This window comes from Balaenoptera acutorostrata, chromosome 15, assembly GCF_949987535.1.
Source record: "Balaenoptera acutorostrata chromosome 15, mBalAcu1.1, whole genome shotgun sequence".
NCBI classification, from domain to species: Eukaryota; Metazoa; Chordata; class Mammalia; order Artiodactyla; family Balaenopteridae; genus Balaenoptera; species Balaenoptera acutorostrata.
In genome coordinates this window covers 71,923,134-71,943,379 of record NC_080078.1, presented here as the reverse complement: position 1 = coordinate 71,943,379, position 20,246 = coordinate 71,923,134, and the positions used below count along the sequence as shown (strand labels likewise).

The following is a 20,246-nucleotide window of genomic DNA, read 5'->3' as shown; positions in this document are numbered from 1 at the left end:
CTCAGTTACTACATTTATAGGCAGAGCAGGAAAGCAAAGGGGAGGGAAGGGCTTCCCATCTCAGGATCTCCCTGATGGCCAAAACAGACTTTTAATCATGGTAGGCACTCAATGAATGCTTTCCAGATACACAAAAAAATAATAATAATAGCAAAGACATATATGTTAAATCCTAGACTAGTGCCTGATACATAGTAACTGTCATATATTAACTCACAACCCTAACAGCAAGGCTGTAATATAAATGCTGTTATCCCCATTTAACAGCAAAAATTAATTGAGGCACAAAGAGGTTAAGTAACCTGCCCCAGACCACACAGCCTAAAAGGGACAGAGCCAGGATTCACACCCGGGCAGTTAAAATTCAGAGTCCGTGCAATAAAACCACCATGCTATGCTGCCTTTCTTTTTTTTTTTTTTTAATTTGTTGAAATGTAGTTGGTTTACAATGTTGTGTTAATTTCTGCTGAACAGCACAATGATTCAGTTATACACATATATATACATTCTTTGTCATATTCTTTTCCATTATAGTTTATCACAGGATATTGAATATAGTTCCCTGTGCTATACACTAGGACCTTGTTGTTTCTATATATACTGGTTTGCATCTGATAATCCCAAACTCCCAATCCATCCCTCCCCACCCCCTCTCCCCCTTGGCAACCACAAGTCTGTTCTCTATGTCTGTGAGTCTGTTTCTGTTTCATAAATAAGTTCATTTGTGTCATATTTTAGATTCCACATATAAGTGATATCATATGGTATTTGTCTTTCTCTTTCTGACTTACTTTACTCAGTATGATAATCTCCAGGTCCATCCATGTCGCTGCAAATGGCATTATTTCATTCTTTTTATGGCCAAGTAGTATTCCATTGTATATATGTACCACATCTTCTTTATCCATTCATCTGTCAATGGACATTTAGGTTGTTTCCATGTCTTGGCTATTGTGAATAGTGCTGCTATGAACATAGGGGTGCATGTATCTCTTTGAATTATAATTTTGTCCAGATATATGCCCAAGAGTGGGATTGCTGGATCATATGGCAGCTCTAGTTTTTTTGAGGAACCTCCATACTGTTTTCCACAGTGGCTGCACCAGTTTACATTCCCACTAACAGTGTAGGAGGGTTCCCTTTTCTCCACACCCTCACCAGCATGTTATTTGGAGACTTTTGAATGATGGCCATTCTGACCAGTGTGAGGTGGTACCCCATTGTGCATTTGATTTGCATTTCTTTAATAATTATGTGCTTCCTTTCTGGTTGGTCTCTCAACAGCTTGTTTATTGGGCATTTGCTCTGAGTTTCACACGGTGCTAGGCTCCACAGAAAATTTTTTAAAACTTAGGAGGCAGTGTTTGTCCTCAAGAAGCTGACCACCTCACTAAGAAGACAGGACCACTCAAACAAAGAGTTTAGGTGGGGCTGTTGATTTCTGGTGGTTAATCCAACAGTTGTAGCCATGACACTGGCCTTGGGTTGTTATTGACAGTCAACCCAGGTGTTACTAGAGTATGCCAGGTAATTATTACAAAGTACCTACTAAACATTTATGGAGCAAGTGGAAGTCTGAGGTAGAGAGATGTACAGGGGGCTCAGAAATGAATCTTTGAATCAGAAAGTGGATCCAGAACTTCTGAGACACCACGTCTGTTTCTCCATGAACCGTGCAGATGACTTTTCTGGTTAATTTCCTAAAGAAGAGGATCTTGAGGCAGCTTATCCTCCTCAGCAGAACACAAAGACTCATGAGCAATGTTTAAGACAAAAATAGGTGTTCATCAGACTTTCGGGTTTGTTTTCTCCTGAGATAAGTTAACTATAAAAGAAAGTGGAGTTTCAGGACTTTCCAACACCCTCTCCACCAACAGGCTCCATAATTGGCATCTATATATTTTTTAAATTTATCCTTTCATTCATGTATTTACTCATTCAATAAATACTAATTACGTTCAATGTTATGTACTAAGTACCGATCTGTCTCCAAAACTTGAACTTCTACCCAATATGATATACTTCCTCTCTGTAACAAGAAAGGGGACCCTCCATGTAGGACATGCCCAGACAAAAGAGAGGGTTGTCCTCAACCGTTCTCCAATGATTAGGATTATGGGGCACTGGAGTAACCACACATCAGAGCCCAGCAGGGCCTGCTGAAGACTCTGAAATGTACAGGGAAATCAGAAGCTGATCTCTGAATCTGAAAGTGGCTTTATCAGTCTCTAGGGCACACCTACCTGGGGTCCCCCCACCCCAATGAAAGGAACTTCAGTTCCAAGCCCAGCCATGTAGCACAGAGAGGCAGTGTGGCATCTTTTTCTAATTGTTACTGATGCAAGGAGCCAGCAAGGTGATTGTTTTCTTCTTTCAGGTGCCCTACGGGGCCTTGCACAGTGTTCTGCATATAATCATGGCTCAGGAAAGACTTGGTGGTGGTTGATATCCCACAGAAACCTGAAAATTCCTTCTCCACCTTTCTCTGGGCGCATAGCCATAACTGATGGCCATCTGATTTTTGCTGGCAGTCCATGGCTCCAAGGCAAGCCTGTACGGGCCCCTCACAAGGAACTATAATAATAGCTAACATTTAGTGATGGACTAAGCATTTTACATGCATTATCTTATTTAATCCTTGCCACTTCTCTGGGAAATGTCTAATGCTAGTTTCATTTTGCTTACGAAGAGACCGAGCCTTGGAAAAGATAATTATTAGTATTGTGCTGTTTGTAAGCTTCACTGTACTTTTCTTTTGTCATCCAGGGTTACCATCGACCTCGGCACTACATTGCTACTCAAGGTAAGTGCCCTCCTTTTCCTCTCAAGGGCCCTTGCCTTACACTGGAGGAGAGGAATGAGCTTCTACCAGCCAAGAAGTCACATAGGAGCAGGGCTGGAGAGCCTCCCGAGGTCTCGAGATTGTTCATTTGTTTGGGAAGGAAGGAGGTGACAAGTTCAGCTATGGGGGGAGGGACGTAAGGGAGAGAGGAAGGAGGTGTCACTAGGAAATGGTCAAGAGAGATGGGCCCTGGACCGAAAGCATCAGCCTCAGGCATATGTGCCATCAATATCCACCATCCGGAACTGGAGCTCTTGGTGCCTTATCTCCTCGATGGGTGTGTGCACGGGAGAGAGAGGCAGCCGACGCTCCTAGAAAGCAACTTACCAGGATGTTATCAGAAGACTTAAAAATGACTATACCTCTCAAACTGTGCTGGGAGGAAATCCTGTGGATGATTATATATGTGGACAGTGACACATATAATAGGATACCCTTCACAGTGTTATCTAATAGGAAAAAAAGTGAAAAACCTTAAATACCCATCAATTGGTAGATTGGTTAAAATGTGACACTTCCATATTATGGAAAATTATGCAGCTATGAAAAATGTCATGGCAGGTAAGAGTTTTGAAGGGCATGGGAAAATACGTATAATAGATATAACGCTTAGTATAGCCAATACAATATATATACACATATATATATTTATACAGAAAAATGGCGTTCAAAATTTTGTATCAGATACACTTATTACTCTTGTAATTTTAAAAATGATGAAGGCCCAGGACATTGAAAGAGAAATTTCCAAGGAAATTGCTTTGGACTCTCAGATTCTATCTCCCATTTCTTGTCTATTTTTTTTTCCTCCTTTCTGTCCAGGCTCCAGACAAATGCATTTGTCAAGCTCAGAATCAGGCATCTTCTGTTTGTGCTGTCAGCATCTGACTCCTGGCAGCTCCTCTGCCCTGCCACCCCACCCCCACCCCAATTTCCTTCCCGTCTCTCACTGAGGTTCTGGAGCCCAATTTTTGAAAACTCCCTTAAGCTATGTCATTAACCCCTAATATACGGTGATGGGTTGGCAGGAAAGTGGGGCTGGTGGAAAGGGTCTGAGCAGGAGGACGACGAAGAGGAGAAGCTGCGGGCATTTCCAGGGGACGCTGCAGACCCTGCTAGCTGGAGTGTGGCTTTTCTCGTGCACACTCTGACCTCACACGCTTCAGTCCCCAGTCTCCGCTACTTGTGTCCCAATAGGAATCGCTGACCTCACTCTTGCTCACCCATCCGGAGCCGTGACTGACCAGCCAGGAGGGACAAGCCTCTTGTCTGCTTCCTTGCAATTGCAGTCTGACCCTGACACCTTCTCTGTTGGCAGGTCCCATGCAGGAGACCGTAAAGGACTTCTGGAGAATGATCTGGCAGGAGAACTCGGCCAGCATCGTCATGGTCACAAACCTCGTGGAAGTGGGCAGGGTAAGCCCCTCCTGTGGGTACCTGGATGGAGTTTGCTGGCTGGCGTTCCACTCCCCAGCACCTCTCTGTGCCAAGTGCCTCCCGTTCCACATTTCACCCTCACGGCACCCTACGAGGGAGAAATCCTCCCTCCTGTTCATAGTCGAGGAACATCTTTTCCCTTCAAAACCCTCTCACCCCTTTCTCCACCCTCACTCTCCGCTGATGACATCATCTCATAGACTTTGAGGGAATTACAGCCATCAGACGTGAATGCTCATCTTCACACCGCCAAGCTGCATTCTACTTGTGTCTACAACCATCTTCTCATTCTTCCCCTCTATTATCAGGCTGAACCATGAGACATGGCTGTTTTTGTTGACCCCAAATGGTAGAATATCAGCTGTTTCTTATGACGCAGCCTAATGTGATAGGAGAAGTGACTCTTGCCCTTTCAAAGGCAATTCCTAGTGCCTTGAATCACAGATTCCACTCAAGAATTTCTCATTCTCCCCCTCTCACTTGGAAAGTAATTCTCTTTCCCATTGCTAGATTATTTCCCTCCACATACAAACATCCTGAGTACCTTCCCCCTTAAAAATCTAAAGCAGGCAAACAAAACTGCTTCTCCTGTCCCTGCTTTTCTGCCAAACTCTGAAATCTCACACACAGGCTCCGCTTCTTCACTCCGTTCTCTTCCACCCACTGCAATGTAGCTGCTCCCTCCATCCCACCCACAGTGATTCGTCAGTATCCCCGGCATCCTTCATGCTGACAAATCCAATAGCCATTTCTCTCTTCTCATTCTCAACCTCTCAGCAGCATCTGACCCTTTGTTCCTCGAAACCTTGACATTCTTCAGGGTTCAGACCTTGGTCTGTCACTCTGCTCTGTCTCGACTCTCCCCTGTGTGCTCCTTAGCTACTCCTAGGGCTTAGAAATGGGACTGCTCTTCCTAGCTTTTGCTTTCACCTACTTGGTCAACTGTGGCATGTGGGTGGGTGGGTGCTGGGTTTAAAGGCAGGGTGCACTGGACACTGGACTCCAGAGGGCCTCTCTACTTATCACATGAGCTAACTAAAGACAGGGCAGGTAAGTTTTTGTTCTGGCAAGAACCAGATAATCCATTAAAATAAAGAGTCCTGGCCTCCAAGATAATGGGAAGGGGGAGAATCTGGGCTGTCAGTCATGATTCAGCAAAGGGCTTTGGACATCTCGTGGCCTAATAGGAATTTAGGGCCAGAAGAGACTTTGTCCTTGAGCCCACTCTTATTTAGTCCATTGCCCAGTTTTACAGATGAGGAAACAGACCCAAAGGAGTGGAGTGAATACCCTGAAGTCACCCGGCCACGATTTCTGACTCCTGACTCTCGTTCTAATGGTCATGGTCCCCCTACTCAAGACTGCGCCCCAGGGGCTCGGGCCCAGGGAGCAGCTACTGTGGACAAAATGTCCAGCCCAGGATTTAAGAATTCAGAGGCACATTCCAACCTGTGCTATAACATGTCCCCCCACTGGAGACAGATTCCCTTGATTGTGAATGTAATTCGAATTGGGAGAGGGGACAGGAGAGCCATTTCTTCCTGAAACTCCTGCTAGGAGCGAAGTGCTGTACCAGACGCTGTTGTGCCTTATGCATTACTTCACTTTATCTCACAGCAGGCGACGTTCCTGGTAATTATTCAGATGGCCTGGCTTTGCATCCTGGCTCCATCCCTTACTGACAGTTGACCTTGGGCAATTTTCTTAGCCTCCCTGTGCTTCTGATTCCTCATCTGTAAAATGGGGCTAATAATAATATCTACGTCATCAGGGTGTGGTGATAAGTAATAATTAAAGTAATCCGTGTAAAGTAGTTGTAGAACACTTAGTGAGCAGAGCAAGACACTGTAAGCCGTTAGTAAGTGTTAGCTATCATTATTCATAGGAAGCTGAGGCTCAGAGAGGTTTCAGTACTTTCTGGAAGCTACTCAGCTACAGAGCGTTAGAACGAAGCAATGCATCTGTTTGCCTCCAAACCCTGTTGCACTAAATCAGCATTTCCCTAAGTGGGTTCCATGGGATGCTAGTCTGCATGATGCTTAGCGAACAGGGGGTTCCATGGTTAAATACGTTTGGGAAATGCTGTGTACTCTTTGCCCCTTTCGGAGAGTCGAAAAGCACATTAGCGTTAGCACGTGAACAAGCTGAGCAGTCCTGTAGCAAAGTGGCCTATTTAACTTTGTTTAATCCAGCATTTCCCAAACTCATTTGACCACAAAACCTTTTTTTGTTTGTTTTTGTTTCTTGTTTTTTTACCTAACACCTATCAGCACCCAGCGGGACACACTGTGGGAAATGCCACTCTAAGCCGCTCGGCGTCCCCCGGAATGGTAATACTTTTGTTCTTTTACGGGGAAAACGATGATCTCTTTTTCCTCCTGCGGCATGTGACTCAGAACCAGGTGTGGGAGTGGCTTGTTCATGGCCTCTGCACCCACCCCTGGGGCAGAGAGCAGTTGCAAACGTCTTCCTTTTGAGCCCAGCACCTTCCTTCCTTTTCCCAACAACGAGCCTTCCTCCTTCCAGCCCCCTCGTGATATTAATGACCCTCTCCCAGCCATGTCTGCTTCCACCTCCTCACTATTCCCACCTTTTATTCTCATCTCTGCTCTGCTGGTACTACTCAGCTGCCCCCAGCCTATCACAGAAAAAGAGGACTCAGCCAAAGGTAGAAAACTGGCCACGTGACCTTGGACAAGTCACCAAACCTCCCGACCTGAGTATGATGTTCATCTGTACAATGGGGAGATTGCCACCTGTCTATCTCACCCAGATCTAGTTGATCTCTTAGTGTGGTAATGGATTTGAAAAGTACCAGGAGCTCTGCCAAAGAAGGTACCACCATTATCCCCTGCGGCTCCAGTTCCTCTAGGAGTGAGCTGGTCCCTGTGTATCTTGCCCTCCCCGGCCAGCTGAGAACGCCTTGACTGAAAGTCCACCAAGGTCACCCTCGAGTTTATTTGGACGGGAAGCCAGATGAGAGGGCCGCACACGCTCAACCACCCACTCACTCGTACTGGCCCTGTCCTTTCCCGCAGGTGAAGTGTGTGCGATACTGGCCGGATGACATGGAGGTCTATGGAGACATTAAAGTCACCCTGATCGAAACAGAGCCCCTGGCAGAGTACATCATCCGCACCTTCACAGTCCAGAAGGTAAGCTTCCCTGTGGCTGCGTGCAGCCTGCCCTCCCGGCAAGCCGGCTTGTTTGTTCATTCAGGACATGACAGCAACCAAGGGGCTGCTCTGTACCCACCCTGCACTGGGCACCAATGAGAGTATCAGCAATCAGCTTAGACGTGGACCCTGCTCCAAAGGACCCCCGCTTCTAGCAGGAGGGACAAATAGAATTCGCCAGACAAATAGAATAATGACATATGGTAATAAAATCCACAGAGGAAACATGCCAAGTGGGGGAGACAGAAATCCACAGGAGGATGGGGTGATCAGAGAGGACCTCCAGGAGGAGGAGGCATTTAAGCAGACAGTGAAGGATGAGAAAGAGCCAGCCAAGGGAAGGGCAGGAGGAATATTATCCCAGGAAGAGGGAAAGAACCATGCAGAGTCTGGAGGGGAAAGAAGATCTTGACATGTTCTAGGCCTGTGGTTCTCAACTGGGGGTGACTGTCCCACAGGGCCATTTACCAGTGTCCGGAGACATTTTAGTTGTCAAAACCATAGCTGCCATTTTCTAAAAGTAACATCATGAAGGAACCAAGTGGCCACAGGCCTGAGGATGCAGAAACACCAGGGACTTCAGTGCTCTGAGAACTGTGCCCTTGGGGACTGACAAGTCCTTGTGAGTGCCAAAGCAGGCACATGCATGGTACCATTCCTGCATGCACGGTGCTGGCAGGACACACTGTTTGCTCCCAGCACTGCCCCCTCCAACCCCTGGGCTCCAAAGGCCTATGTCTGCAGACTCAGATGAAGAGCCAGGAGAGAAGGACGCCCCTCGGATACAAGGTACATTGCTGTGATCTCAGGCTGGGTTCCTTAGAAGCAGAGCCTGAGACAAGGATTCCCTTGTACGTGGTGTATCAAGGGAGCGCTCCCAGAGAAACTTGTAAGACAGCAAGGAAAGCTGGAGAGGAAAGAGGGAGGGGCAGGGCAAGTTGAGAGTCTCTGGCAGAGTCTAGCCTAGGCCTGACCCATGGGGGCCTCTGAAGCATAAACACACCACAGAGGTGCCCCGTTGCTTTAATCAGTCCCCTGACTGACTGTGGACCAGCCACTGCGTGGTAACCTCCAGGGTGGGCCGGCTCCTGTCGGCTGAGGGCACTTCTCCAGAAAAGGGGACGTGTGTGAGTCACTAGCAGCCAGCACTCCTGCAGTGGAGGCTTGGAACATAGTACCACAAACACCAGTCTCAGCTAGCACACTTGCGGTTGGTGCTGGGCATGAGCTGGGTGACTGGGGACCCAGACTCTGAGCCAAGGGGAGGCCTTGGGGAACTGCAGCCCACCCAGTGTGTTGAGGAGTCGTAGTCGTTTCTTAGGCTGTCTTTTTGTCTTTCTTTCAATCACCAGGGAAGCTATTACCCATAGGAAGACACCCTTCAAGGTCTCCATGGGCCTCGGAGGACTAACTCAACTTAGGCAACCTCTCCACAGTACACAGGCAGGTGCTCAGCAAACACTGCCTGGGTTATCAGCCCAGAATCAGTTCCTGGGGACCCAGAAATAATAAACAGGAAGTGTTGTCTGCCCTTGAAGAGAACACAGTCCCACCAGGAGGAGAGGACCCTTGATAAACAGTTGCAGCGCAGGTGGTGTGGGCTCGAACGAGGGCTTCCAGGGGCTGAGTTGATTTGGAGGGTGGGGTGAAAAACTCTGAGTATGCTCGAAGCTGTTTTATCTTCTACTTCAGTTCTTCTGTCAGTGCTTTAACCCCAGCCTTTGTTCACTCCTGACCAGACCCCGCAGCTGCCTCCTGACAGGGCTTCTGCCTCTAGTCTTGCCCCCAGTCGTAGTTTAGGTTTCTAGGAAGCAGAGCCTGAGGCAGGGGTTTGGGTGCCCTTGATGATGTGTTGAGGAAGAACCCAGGGGAGAAGGGGGGTGAGGGAGGCAGGACAGGGCAGGGAAGGAGCTGAGCGAGGATGTGGCCTGGTCCCACAGGGCGATCTGGGGCACGAGTTACACCACAGAGTTGGACCCATCTTGAGGCAAAGGGTTCTTCGGCACATCCATGAGAGTAACCCGTTACCCTGGTTTGCCCAGGACCACCCTGGCTTTAGCACTGAAAATCCCGTGTCCTGGGAAACCCCTCAGCCCCGGGCAAACTGATGGTCACTGAATGCCAGCTGCCCATCCCCCGCTCCCAAAGGAGGGGGTTCCTGTCCAGCTGAGAGCAACTCTCTGAAGAAGGGGTGATTGTTAGCTGTCCCCAGCCAAGGTCAGGGGAGCTGGTGCTGGGTGCACTGGCCCAGGAAAGGGGACCTGGTGCCCTCTGCACAGCCCTCCAACACGCCCCCCCAAATCCTTCCTCCACGTAGCAGCTAGTGTGATCCTCCCAACGCGCCCGTCTGGTGATGCATTTCCTCTTCTGTGCAACCATCTGAACAGCCTCCCTGTAGCTCCCCGATGACTCTGGGATAAAACCCAAAGGCCTTAAAGTGGGATACAAAGCCTTGCAGCATCCAGTACCCGCCCAGCCTCTCACCACCACCCCCCCCCCAGCCCCGCCCCGCTGTCCGTCATTGCCTGTCTTCCACTTTTCTCTGGAATTGCCCTGGGCTGTTTGTGATTCTTTTCACGTACTATGCTAAGTCCTGTCCCCAGGCCTTCGCCCCAACTGCCTCTCTGCTGAGGAATCCCTCCATCCTTCCACTGGGTAATACTTAGCCTCAGTGTATCATACGATTAGGAGGACAGACTGTGGAGCCAGACAGCTAGGCTTTAGATTGTAACTTTACAACTTAGTAGTTGTGTGACCTTGGGCATGTTCCTTAGCCTTGCTGAGCCTCACTTTCCTCATCCCTAAAATGGAGATGATAATATGGAGATTGATATGGGATTAAATGAATTAATACATTGAAGAAGTCAGAAGAGTGACAGGCACATAGTCGATGCTTAATAAACGTTAGCTATTATTTTCATTATTAATATGTTTCAAGACTCAGGTCAGGCATCCCCTCCTTCAGGAAGCCTTCTCTGATTTCCCCTCTCCCTAATAGGATTAGCTGGCACTCCTTTATGCACTTTAATGGAATTAAAGGTCCACTTAGGGGCCTGCCTCCCACACTAGACCATGAGCTGTTCCAGGGACAGGGACTTGGCTTTTATTTCCACCTTCCTAGCGCCTAACACAAGGCTAGGCACAGGTTACCCTCGGTGAATATCTTTTAACTGAAAAAATGAACCATCAAACACTCTTCCTATTCAGCGCCTCTAGTATCTGCAGGAGATTGCTAGGTAGAGAAAGGTAGGTAGGGGCAGTGCATAAGCAAAGGCATAACCTGACCATAGACTAGTCAAGAACCGCCATTTGGCCTGGAACATGTCTATGTGAAGGGTGCGGGGAGGGGAAGAGGAATGATGGGAGCTCCAGGCCCCACCACCCCCATCAGTCAGAGAAGCTCTGCTTTTGTTTGTTTCATATTTTATCATTCTAAATAAGAATCTAATTAATAAAGAAGTCTGCCTTTTTCATTTTGAACGTCACGGAGAGTATCATAGACCAGACTGGAGAACTGAAGGACACCAGTCCTCAATCAATGAAAGGCCTTGTATTCCCCTGGAAACAACTTGAACTTGGAGTTGAAGTCTAACATTTTTCTGAATCGGTTCTGCTGAATATAGGTCCTATAAAACACTTATCAAAAGAGGGTCCCCTGGGCAAACAGTGTGAATGTTATAAGCCCCCTTGGGAATTCAGCGTGTATGTTAGCACAGTAAAGGCTCTGAGAAGTCCTGCAGTAGAGCCATCAGTTTCACTTTATTTACTTCCGAAGTTCCCAGATGTAAGAGATGCAGAATCACTCTGCGCAGTAACACCTGTTAACCCTTTGAGGGCCTTGCCCTCCCTGACAGCAGGGAAGCTGGACCCTTAGTGCTCATGGCCTCGTGGTTCCCCGTGGGTGCTGGGCAGGGTGGCTGGCGTCAGCAGCTCGAGGAACAGAGGGCCGTTCTCTCCTCAGAAAGGCTACCATGAGATCCGGGAGCTCCGCCTCTTCCACTTCACCAGCTGGCCCGACCATGGCGTCCCCTGCTATGCCACCGGCCTCCTCGGCTTTGTCCGCCAGGTCAAGTTCCTCAGTCCCCCAGAAGCTGGGCCCATAGTGGTCCACTGCAGGTAAGTGAAAGGCCCCGCCCTAAACAAGGAGGCCTTTGCAGCTCTCCTCTCTCGGTGAGGGGGGTACTCTCTTGCCCAATGGCCTTTATTCTCTGCCTGTGTCCCCTCTTCCCAGCCCTTTCTGATGAGACCAGGGTCCTAAGTCTAACAACAATAATAGTAATAGTAGCAGTAGCAGTTGTTATTATTGCTGTTGCCCTGAAACAGTAAAGACCCTGAGGACGTGGGCTTGGCACTGACAGCGTCTGCTACACATGCACTTCACCCGCATTACTTCATTTACTTCTCACCCGACCTTGAGAGGTGGCCATTATTGTCATTCCCATTTTACAGATGAGAAAACCGAGGCGCTAAGAAGGTAGATACTTTGCTCGGGTCACACAGGTGTGAAATGGCAGAGCCAGGATATTTAACGTGATTTTCTCCAGACGCTCGCCCTCAGCTCCTTGGCATGGCGGCAGGGTGCCCCCGTGGAAGTGTGCTTCTCTTCATTTCTGTTATTTTAAAAATCAATTGCTGGCCTTCAGGGTCCTTTGTAGAGAGTAAATTGACAGTGTCAGGTTTTATCTTATTATGGAGAAGGGATATTTTCAGCTCTGACCCAGAAAGTCACATTGGGAGTGATGGGCACATCTTGGAATCCTCCTAAACGGAGATGAAGTATCATGTCAAGGGCATTAGGAATTGGAGGAGGGCGGATGTCCAGACCTGAAGGCCAACAAGCATGCTCGCTTCCTCCCTCCCAGCGCCTCTCTCTTCCAATGTGACCTTGGGCCCGGTCCATCTTTTCAGATCCCGCATGCTCTTAACTGCATGCAGGTTATCTCTGCCCTGGCAGTGTCCACATCAGGCAAGGTCTTGAGCCAAGTCAAGGAGAGACACCATAAGCTGTAGGTGTCTCAGAGCCACCCCTTTCTCACACAGCAGAATCCATTTACCTTTGCCACAACAGCGAGGTGTGAATTAGAAACCCCATTTCACAGATGAGTCCATTGACGATTAGGAGGTCATACTGATCACCCCATGGGCTCTCTAAGCATTCCGCATATAGTCTCTGCTTTACATCTCATGACAATTCGAGGACAATAAAATGTTCACCCCAAGTCCCATATCCCAAAGAGCAGCCAGAGCAGGGGTAAGGAAGAAAGGGAGATAATGGCAAGCATTTATCAGGCCCTCCTTGCATGATGCCCTTATGTCTGTGTCTCCATGCCAAGTCACCCTGACACAGCTGAGCAGAGTGGTACCCACTCCTGAGGCTGTCCTGAAGAGTAAACGGGTTGGCCAACACATACTAGGTACCTAAGAGAATTCCAGACATATAGTAAGCACTTAAAAATATTAGATACTATTCTCTGCCTCTCGATGCTGTCCCCCTCCCCAGACTGTTAATCCTGCAGGACAGGAACCATGTCTGACTTATCTCCACATCCCCACTCCCGAGCCCAGCATCTAGTGCTCAATAAATATCTGGTGACTACAAGTAGCAAACATTTATAATAAATGGCTATGTAACCAGGCACAGGGCTAAGCAATTTATGCACATTGTGCTTTTTCAGCATAATTTCATGCAATTCACGTGTATTGTGCTATTAATGCTATTGTCATCAGCCTCATTGTATGGAAGAGGGTATTGAAACCCAGAGAGATTGAGTCATTCACCCAAGGTCACACAGCTAGTAAGTGGTCGAGCCAGGGTTTGATCCCAGGGGTCTGACCCCAAATAGCATGTGCTTAATTGCTCTGTGAGGCTGAAATAAACGGATCAATCCTCCCAAGAACCCTGTAGGGAAGAGTGTCATGTGTGAGAAAACTGAGGCTCACAGACACCAGGCAGCTTGTCCACTAGTGGTGGATCCAAGATTCAAAATCAAGTCGGGCTGCTTCTTTCTCCTAAAACAGGTCGAGGATGAGACTTGGGAGAAGACGTGGACGAGTGGCTCTTTGGGTTCCCTCCTAGACCCCGAGGCCCAGCCTGTTTGGGGGCCCCTTCTGGGGGTTTTGATTTGGGGGGAGGCATTCTGGGGCAAGTGCAAGGCAGATTTTACTCAATTCAAACCATGGAATTTTACCAAGGACAAAGACTTTCCAGATCATGGAGGATGGATTTCCAAGGGTTTACTCTCCAGACCATTGTGGGTGTCGGTTGGTCCACTGGCCTGTCCTCCTTGGATTTATGGTCATTCAATATTGCTTTCTTTCCTGGTCCATCACCCTTCCTCTTTTCGTCTCCTTTTATTTTCGCATTGTCAAGCAAAGACACTCGTTTCCATGAGAGAAATGAAATGTGAAAACGCAGTGGAGTTGGGCCTCCTGGCAGTCTGGCCTTCACTTCCAAAACTATATGCATTTAAAGCAAACACCCTATGTGTCTCTCGTTCAGTGCTATGATTTTGGAACCCACTGATCTGGGAAGGTCTGGCCATGGCCCATGGGGTCTCATTGAGTTCGTTTGCTATTTTGTACTTGGCCTGAGAGTTTCCGAAAGGAAGCCACCAGTGGTCGGAATCGAGTATGTATCAGGGGCCTTGATTCTGGAGCCGGGTCTCGGGACTGTCGGCTGCTCTGGTTTACTGATGCTGCTGCCTCCTGATCCTGGGAAAGCAGGTGCGCGTGGAGCCAAACCCAAGGCTTTGGACGTGGTGCTCAGGATTCTGTGTGAGTCCGTTGGGACCGCTCAGAGGAGCTGGTTTCTGCCGTCTCAGCTGCCTCCTCTGATCTCTCTTGTCTCTCCCTCCTTGCTTCCATCCATCAGCCCGTTCACTGAAGAAGACAGAAGGAAGGGAGAGACGGAGGGAGGGAAGTGGGATGGGGAAGACATGTTTCTAGGCATTTCCAGTGTGCCCGGCATATGTAGATGGATTATCTTTACCCATCAGATGAGGAAACTGCATGCATCCGTGTTGTCTAAGCGTGCATTATCTTATTAAGAGAGGAGGTGTAGGAGCACAAGCTCTGGAGCCAGACTGCCTGGGGAAAAGTCCCAGCTCCACCACTTGCCAGCTGTGTGACCTTGGGCAAGGTCAGCACTCTGTGCCTCAGTTTTCTCACTGTGTAATAGGGTGAGAAACTTCCTAACAACCTCATAAGAGAATTAATAGGTCACACTGCAGAAGCAGTTAGAACAATGTCTGGAACTTTGTCACGGCTAAATAAGCATTCGTTAAATGAGTACAACAAAAATAAGCCAGTCCTGATAAAACAGCCCCCAAAGGCAAGCATTACTCTCCCATTTTACAGAAGAGAGGACTGAGGTTCTAAGTTTAGTCACTTGCTCAGGATCTTCTGGCAGCACTGGGGTTCAGACCGTTCTGTCTGACCTCTGCAGTGTACTGCCTCTCTGCAGGGTCCTCGGGGACAGGGCTGAATGGGAGGGGCCTCCCCAGGGCTGCTCCCGCCCCAGGGTCCCTAACATGGACCACCGTCCTCTCTTCCAGTGCTGGTGCCGGGAGGACTGGCTGCTTCATCGCCATCGACACCATGCTTGACATGGCCGAGAACGAAGGGGTGGTGGACATCTTCAACTGCGTGCGTGAGCTCCGGGCCCAGAGGGTCAACCTGGTGCAGACGGAGGTGAGTCCTGGGATGTCAGTTGACCAGCCACCTGCAGCCCTGGCCAAGGAGGAGCATGGTGGAACGGAGAGGCCCGCGGGTGGAGGCACCCTACAGAAAGAGGCCTGGGCGTGGGAGAAGTGGGAGGGAATGGATACGTGGCTTGCTGTGGTGAGATCATCGTAGAAGCTAGGATACCCCTGCCAACCCTGAGGTCCCCCAGTGCAAGGACTCCTACCAGGGAGGAATGGTGCTGTGTGCCCCATCTCTCAGGGCATCTAAGCAGCAACTGAGTGGCAACTTTCAGGTATTCTTTGAATGGTGTCTTTGCCTTGGGTGAAGGAGAAGAGAGAGATAGGGAAGGATTGGCATTGATTGAATGCCTACTGTGTGTCAGGCATCGCTTCAGGCACTGCAGGAATGGCTTACTCAGTGAAGTTATTGAGTTCCTGAGCTAGGCGCAGGGGATTCCAAGAGAGAGAACTCATAGCTCCTGGCCTCAAGTGAGAAGCAGACCTCCAGGCACTGCTCTGTCCAGTTGGAGAGCCCAAGATCCGAGGGACATGGGAGGGGTTCATCTTTATTGTTGAGCACCTACTATGTGCCAGGCATCACTCCAGGTCTTTTGTATTCAGGGTATTGTTTCTACTCCTTACAACAACCCTATGGGGTAGCTCCTGTTAGCTAAAATGGAGCTAATGGGTTAGCTCCATTTTATAGATGAAGAAACCGAGAAATGCTGTCCCCAAAGCCTTATATAGCCCGACAGTGGTAGAACTTGGGTCCATGTGACCCCACGTCCCACGTGCTTTCCCCTGAACCACACTGTCTCACGAGGAAGACTTTTCTGCCTCTCCTACGCCTGGAAGCCATGGTTTGCTGCTCCTATAACGAGCCCATCCGGGCAGCAGAGCTGGGGCAGATAAAGAGCTGCATCCATCATCAACCCTGCAAAGAGAAATCACCCATGGCTTTGGGCCTGGCCAGTCACTGTGGGCTCTGCAGGCAGTTCCCTCACTTACAGGCTCACACACCTAGGACCCTGCTCCAGGCTCCAAGCCAACTCCCACAGGCCGGCCTGCAGGCTTCTTGGTGAGGCTGCTAAAGCCGAGAGGCTGCTTTGTCTCTTCCTGGGTCCATGCATGTAGCAGGCAGGCTCACTGCCTGGCGTTATACACAGCGTGGGCCTTGCTATCTGGTAGGGGAGATAGACGTTCAAATAGATCACCACGGTGCCTCTAGATAAACATTTTATGTAAAGAGATGGGCCAAGTTCTGCAGGAGAATAGTTGCTCAACAAACGTTTGTTAATGCTGGAACAGCAACAATTCCTGCCTGGTGGATTTGGAGAAGTCTCTCCCAAGGGAATGAGACACTGAAGGCGTAGAGAAGGGGGGGATGGTGTCCAGGACGAGAGCGGCGGGTGCAAAGGGCTGGGATGGCAGAGGGGGTGATACACGCTTCAGGAGCAGAGCCTGAGACAAGGAGTTGAGGGCAAGTGGTTTCCTTGGTTGGAACAAATGGTTGTGTCCCAAGACACACTGGTTGGCAAGTGGGGAAATGAGAGAGGGGACGGAAGGAAATCAAGCCTGTCGACACTGTGAAAGTATTTTTCAAGCTGTTGGACACAGTGGACGGCTGGAGTGCAGTCCTGCCGGGGGAGCTCTGAGATGGTGTGGAGTGTCTCTTCCAAGTTTCCCACCCGAGAGAGGGAAGGTAGGCATTTATCCCCAGGTCTCCATCTGGCCTTGCTTGAGGCCTCCTTCCCACGGCATTAACTCTTTGGCCCTGCTGGGGAAAAAGGCCCTCAGCCTGAATCTCGGGGATTTGCAGTAAGCAGCCTTCAGCAGTGAAAGGCGAAAGCTGACGGGGCCATGGGCAGGACACCACGGGCACCTGCTCCCACATGTCCAGGAGTTTCTAATTTTTATCAGTGACTCTGCTGTTCAGTCCTACACGGGGAGCAAAACTCAGCACAGCTCAGACAGTCACCAGGAAACACGGCAACTCGGCCCTTCGGGTTACAGGATAGAAAGCCGTGATTCTGCAACGTGAATCATGTCCATCCTTCATAGCCACAGGCTGAAATGTGGACAAGAAACTCCCGGGCCACCCTGCTTACCCAGTACCCTGTTCCCTCTCCCCTCGGCTTTGCAGGAGCAGTATGTGTTTGTGCACGACGCCATCCTGGAAGCGTGTCTCTGCGGCAACACGGCCATCCCGGTATGCGAGTTCCGCTCGCTCTACTACAATATCAGCAGGCTGGACCCCCAGACCAACTCCAGCCAAATCAAAGACGAATTTCAGGTACGAGCACATCTCAGGCGCCATGACCCAGCCAACTTCAGTGCCACTGAACACAGTCCTGGGGCTTTCCTTGCAAGAGTGGCTATGTATATGTCCTTCCAGTGTCTGCAGCTCCAGACAGCTGAGAAGGAATTCCAGAACATAAAATGCACACCATGAGCAACTGCTCACCAATCAGTGACTGCTGACACTTGTATTTTTAACTATGAATATGTTTTGGAACCGAGGTCTTATTTAGTTCTAGCCCAGGTTGTATGTGGAGACAAGTTTATAGACACAGGTGTGAATTTCAAGCTCCTCGATCCCTGGAGGGACTCAGGTCTTCTCAATATTTCTGTACAATTGGAGTGTGTCCTAGATCCTCCCAATTCAAGGTGGGGTCTCGAGACCAGCAGCATTGGCTCCACCTGGGAGCTTGTTAGACGTGCAGAATCTTGGGTCCCACCGGACCTACGGAATGAGCGCCTGTGATTTAACAGTATCTCCGGGTGATTTCAATGCACATTCAACTCCGAGAAGCATCATCTGAGGGCACAGCTCAGGCAGAACAGATCTGCCCCCTTGGAGCCCATGTAGCCAGAATGGTGGCAGCTTTGGTCTGGAGGCCTGGACTTGAATCACTGAGTGAGGCAAAACCAGAGTCCAGCCCATTGTCCTGAGGTCAGTGCCAGGGTCATATTTTGGGCAACAGGAGCTGTGAACAGGCAGGAGGAAGCACAGAAGCTTCAGGTCCAGAAGGGCCAATGCAGGTCCGTGGTTCCGCGGGCAGATACCCCAGCCAGGTCAGCGCCTTAGTCCTCCTTCAAACAAATAGACTTTATTGATTCGGAGTAGAGACCAAGGGCCGAATGGGGGAAGGATGGAGGACACGGACCCCTGGTGGTTGCACGCAGCATCTAGTCTGTTGGCTGGGGCAGTTCAGCTCTAGCCCCACACTTACAAGACATCCTCTGCAGAACACAAGCCCTGAATTTTTCAGACATACTAGAGCTTGCTCTCTGGGGGTCTCTCACTCCTCCTGGGCGTCTCATCCAAGCATCCTTCCTTCCATTCTCCGACAGCTTTCTCTCTGAGAGGCATGCCGGTAAAATCATTTCTCTCATTCCGTGGTACTTCACGTGATATTTAAAAGTCATTAGGGATTTCCTGCCCCCACTCCCCACCTTATGACCTCCTGGCTGGCCCACCATTTCGTGCAGGATGGCGGAGAGGAGTAACTCAGCTCAAATGATGGGCAGGTGTTCAGAGCCTGTGTCAGAGCCCGCATGACTGTGTACCGTCCCTGCAGCCTTGGCCCTGTGGTGGTGTCCCCCAGCCCCGGGCAGAGGCTCTCAGCCCCCAGGGCCTGGAGCAGCCAGCAGGAGATGACAGAACATCGCCACGGAAGAGAACAGTCCTGGGGAAAGGACTGGAGGGGCAGGCTTGGAGGATGAAGGGAGTGTGAACATTGCTGCCTCCTCTGTTCAGGGCAACCATCTAAGCAGTACCTGCCTATCTGCCCTTGACCCCGTAGACCCTCAACATCGTGACGCCTCGTGTCCGGCCCGAGGACTGCAGCATCGGCCTCCTGCCCCGGAACCATGACAAGAATCGGAGCATGGATGTCCTGCCTCTGGACCGCTGCCTGCCCTTCCTCATCTCGGTGGATGGAGAATCCAGCAACTACATCAATGCGGCACTGATGGATGTAAGCGGAGCCCTGCCAAGAAAAGCTCCTGGCTGGCATTCCAGGGAAAAGCTCCTTCCCAAGGGGGAGGGGGCTGGAGCCCAGGGCCCTGACATCCCCCTGCCCAAGCCAGCCTCTCCTTCTGATCTTTTTGGCCCACAGGACCTTTCTCCCCCTGAAGGCTCTGATCCAGACCTATATGCAAGCTGTGCTTTTAGCTCTTTTGCTCCCATAAAGGTCTGAAAGAATAAACCAGAAGCTTAAAGTGGGTCCCCTGACACCACAGTGAGGCTACAGGCCTGACCAGTCCCCCTTCCTGCTATGTACAGAGCTGACTCTCAGCCTTAAGTTCAGTTCAGGAAACATTCTACATGCCAGCCATGTTCCTACTATTGTCTTAGGGGCACTGTCTCCTGCTTTCTCAGCATCAAGTCCGAGAAGTGCACACCTACCTTGACCTGGTTTGGGATTAGGGGGTCATGTTCCTACCCCCGTGGGTCCGTGCTCCTGACTTGTGTGCTCCTCCCCTGGGTCCCCCAGCTACTCCCGGCTGTCATCACTCCACTTCCAGGATGTGAGATGTTTGCCGCTGGAAGGAACCGTGCATCATCCAGTCTCATCCATGCACTTTCCAGCAAAGGAAACTGAGGCCAGAGAAAGAGACTCACTCAGAGATACCCAGAGAGCTAGTGGCAAGCTGGACCCTTGGACTCCTGGCTCATATTCTAGAATTTATTCCTTGAGCCTCCCCTCAGTTTGCTTGATTCAGTAAGATGCAGACATCTTTCCTCCCAAGACTCGGGACCAAGAACACCATTGCTTGACTGGGGAAGAGCCCTTCCAGGTCCCTCTCCCTACCTATGCCTGAAGTCAAGTCCATCCAGCCCACATGAACCTCCCATCTTACCTGGAACAGGAAGGAACATGGGGTACTGTCTGCTGGGGTCAAGGCCAACTACCTCTCTGACCACTGATCCTCTTGAAATTTATCCCCAAGCATCTTGAGTGATTGTTAGAGGCAGACGGGTGACAGGAAGTCAGTGCCTGTCGCAGCTCTGTGGGGGCCTGCCCTGGCCTCTGCCCACAGGGTGCCCAAGTCCTCCATGGAAACCCTGGCTCTGGGTCCGGAAGCAGGGAGTCTTGTCCTGTC

General features: G+C 50.0%; 1 protein-coding gene across 2 annotated transcripts in view; it reads left to right on the top strand.

Annotated features, from left to right (window-relative positions):
* Nucleotides 1–20,246, top strand: part of PTPRT (protein tyrosine phosphatase receptor type T) — an 803,133-nt gene that overhangs the window by 758,515 nt on the left and 24,372 nt on the right. For both annotated transcript variants that reach the window (XM_057529518.1, XM_057529519.1), the window contains exons 20-26: nt 2,767–2,803; nt 4,161–4,258; nt 7,318–7,434; nt 11,417–11,571; nt 15,009–15,144; nt 17,281–17,430; nt 18,944–19,117. In XM_057529518.1, coding sequence (XP_057385501.1) covers nt 2,767–2,803; nt 4,161–4,258; nt 7,318–7,434; nt 11,417–11,571; nt 15,009–15,144; nt 17,281–17,430; nt 18,944–19,117 — 867 coding nt within the window. The remainder of the gene's footprint in view (nt 1–2,766; nt 2,804–4,160; nt 4,259–7,317; nt 7,435–11,416; nt 11,572–15,008; nt 15,145–17,280; nt 17,431–18,943; nt 19,118–20,246) is intronic.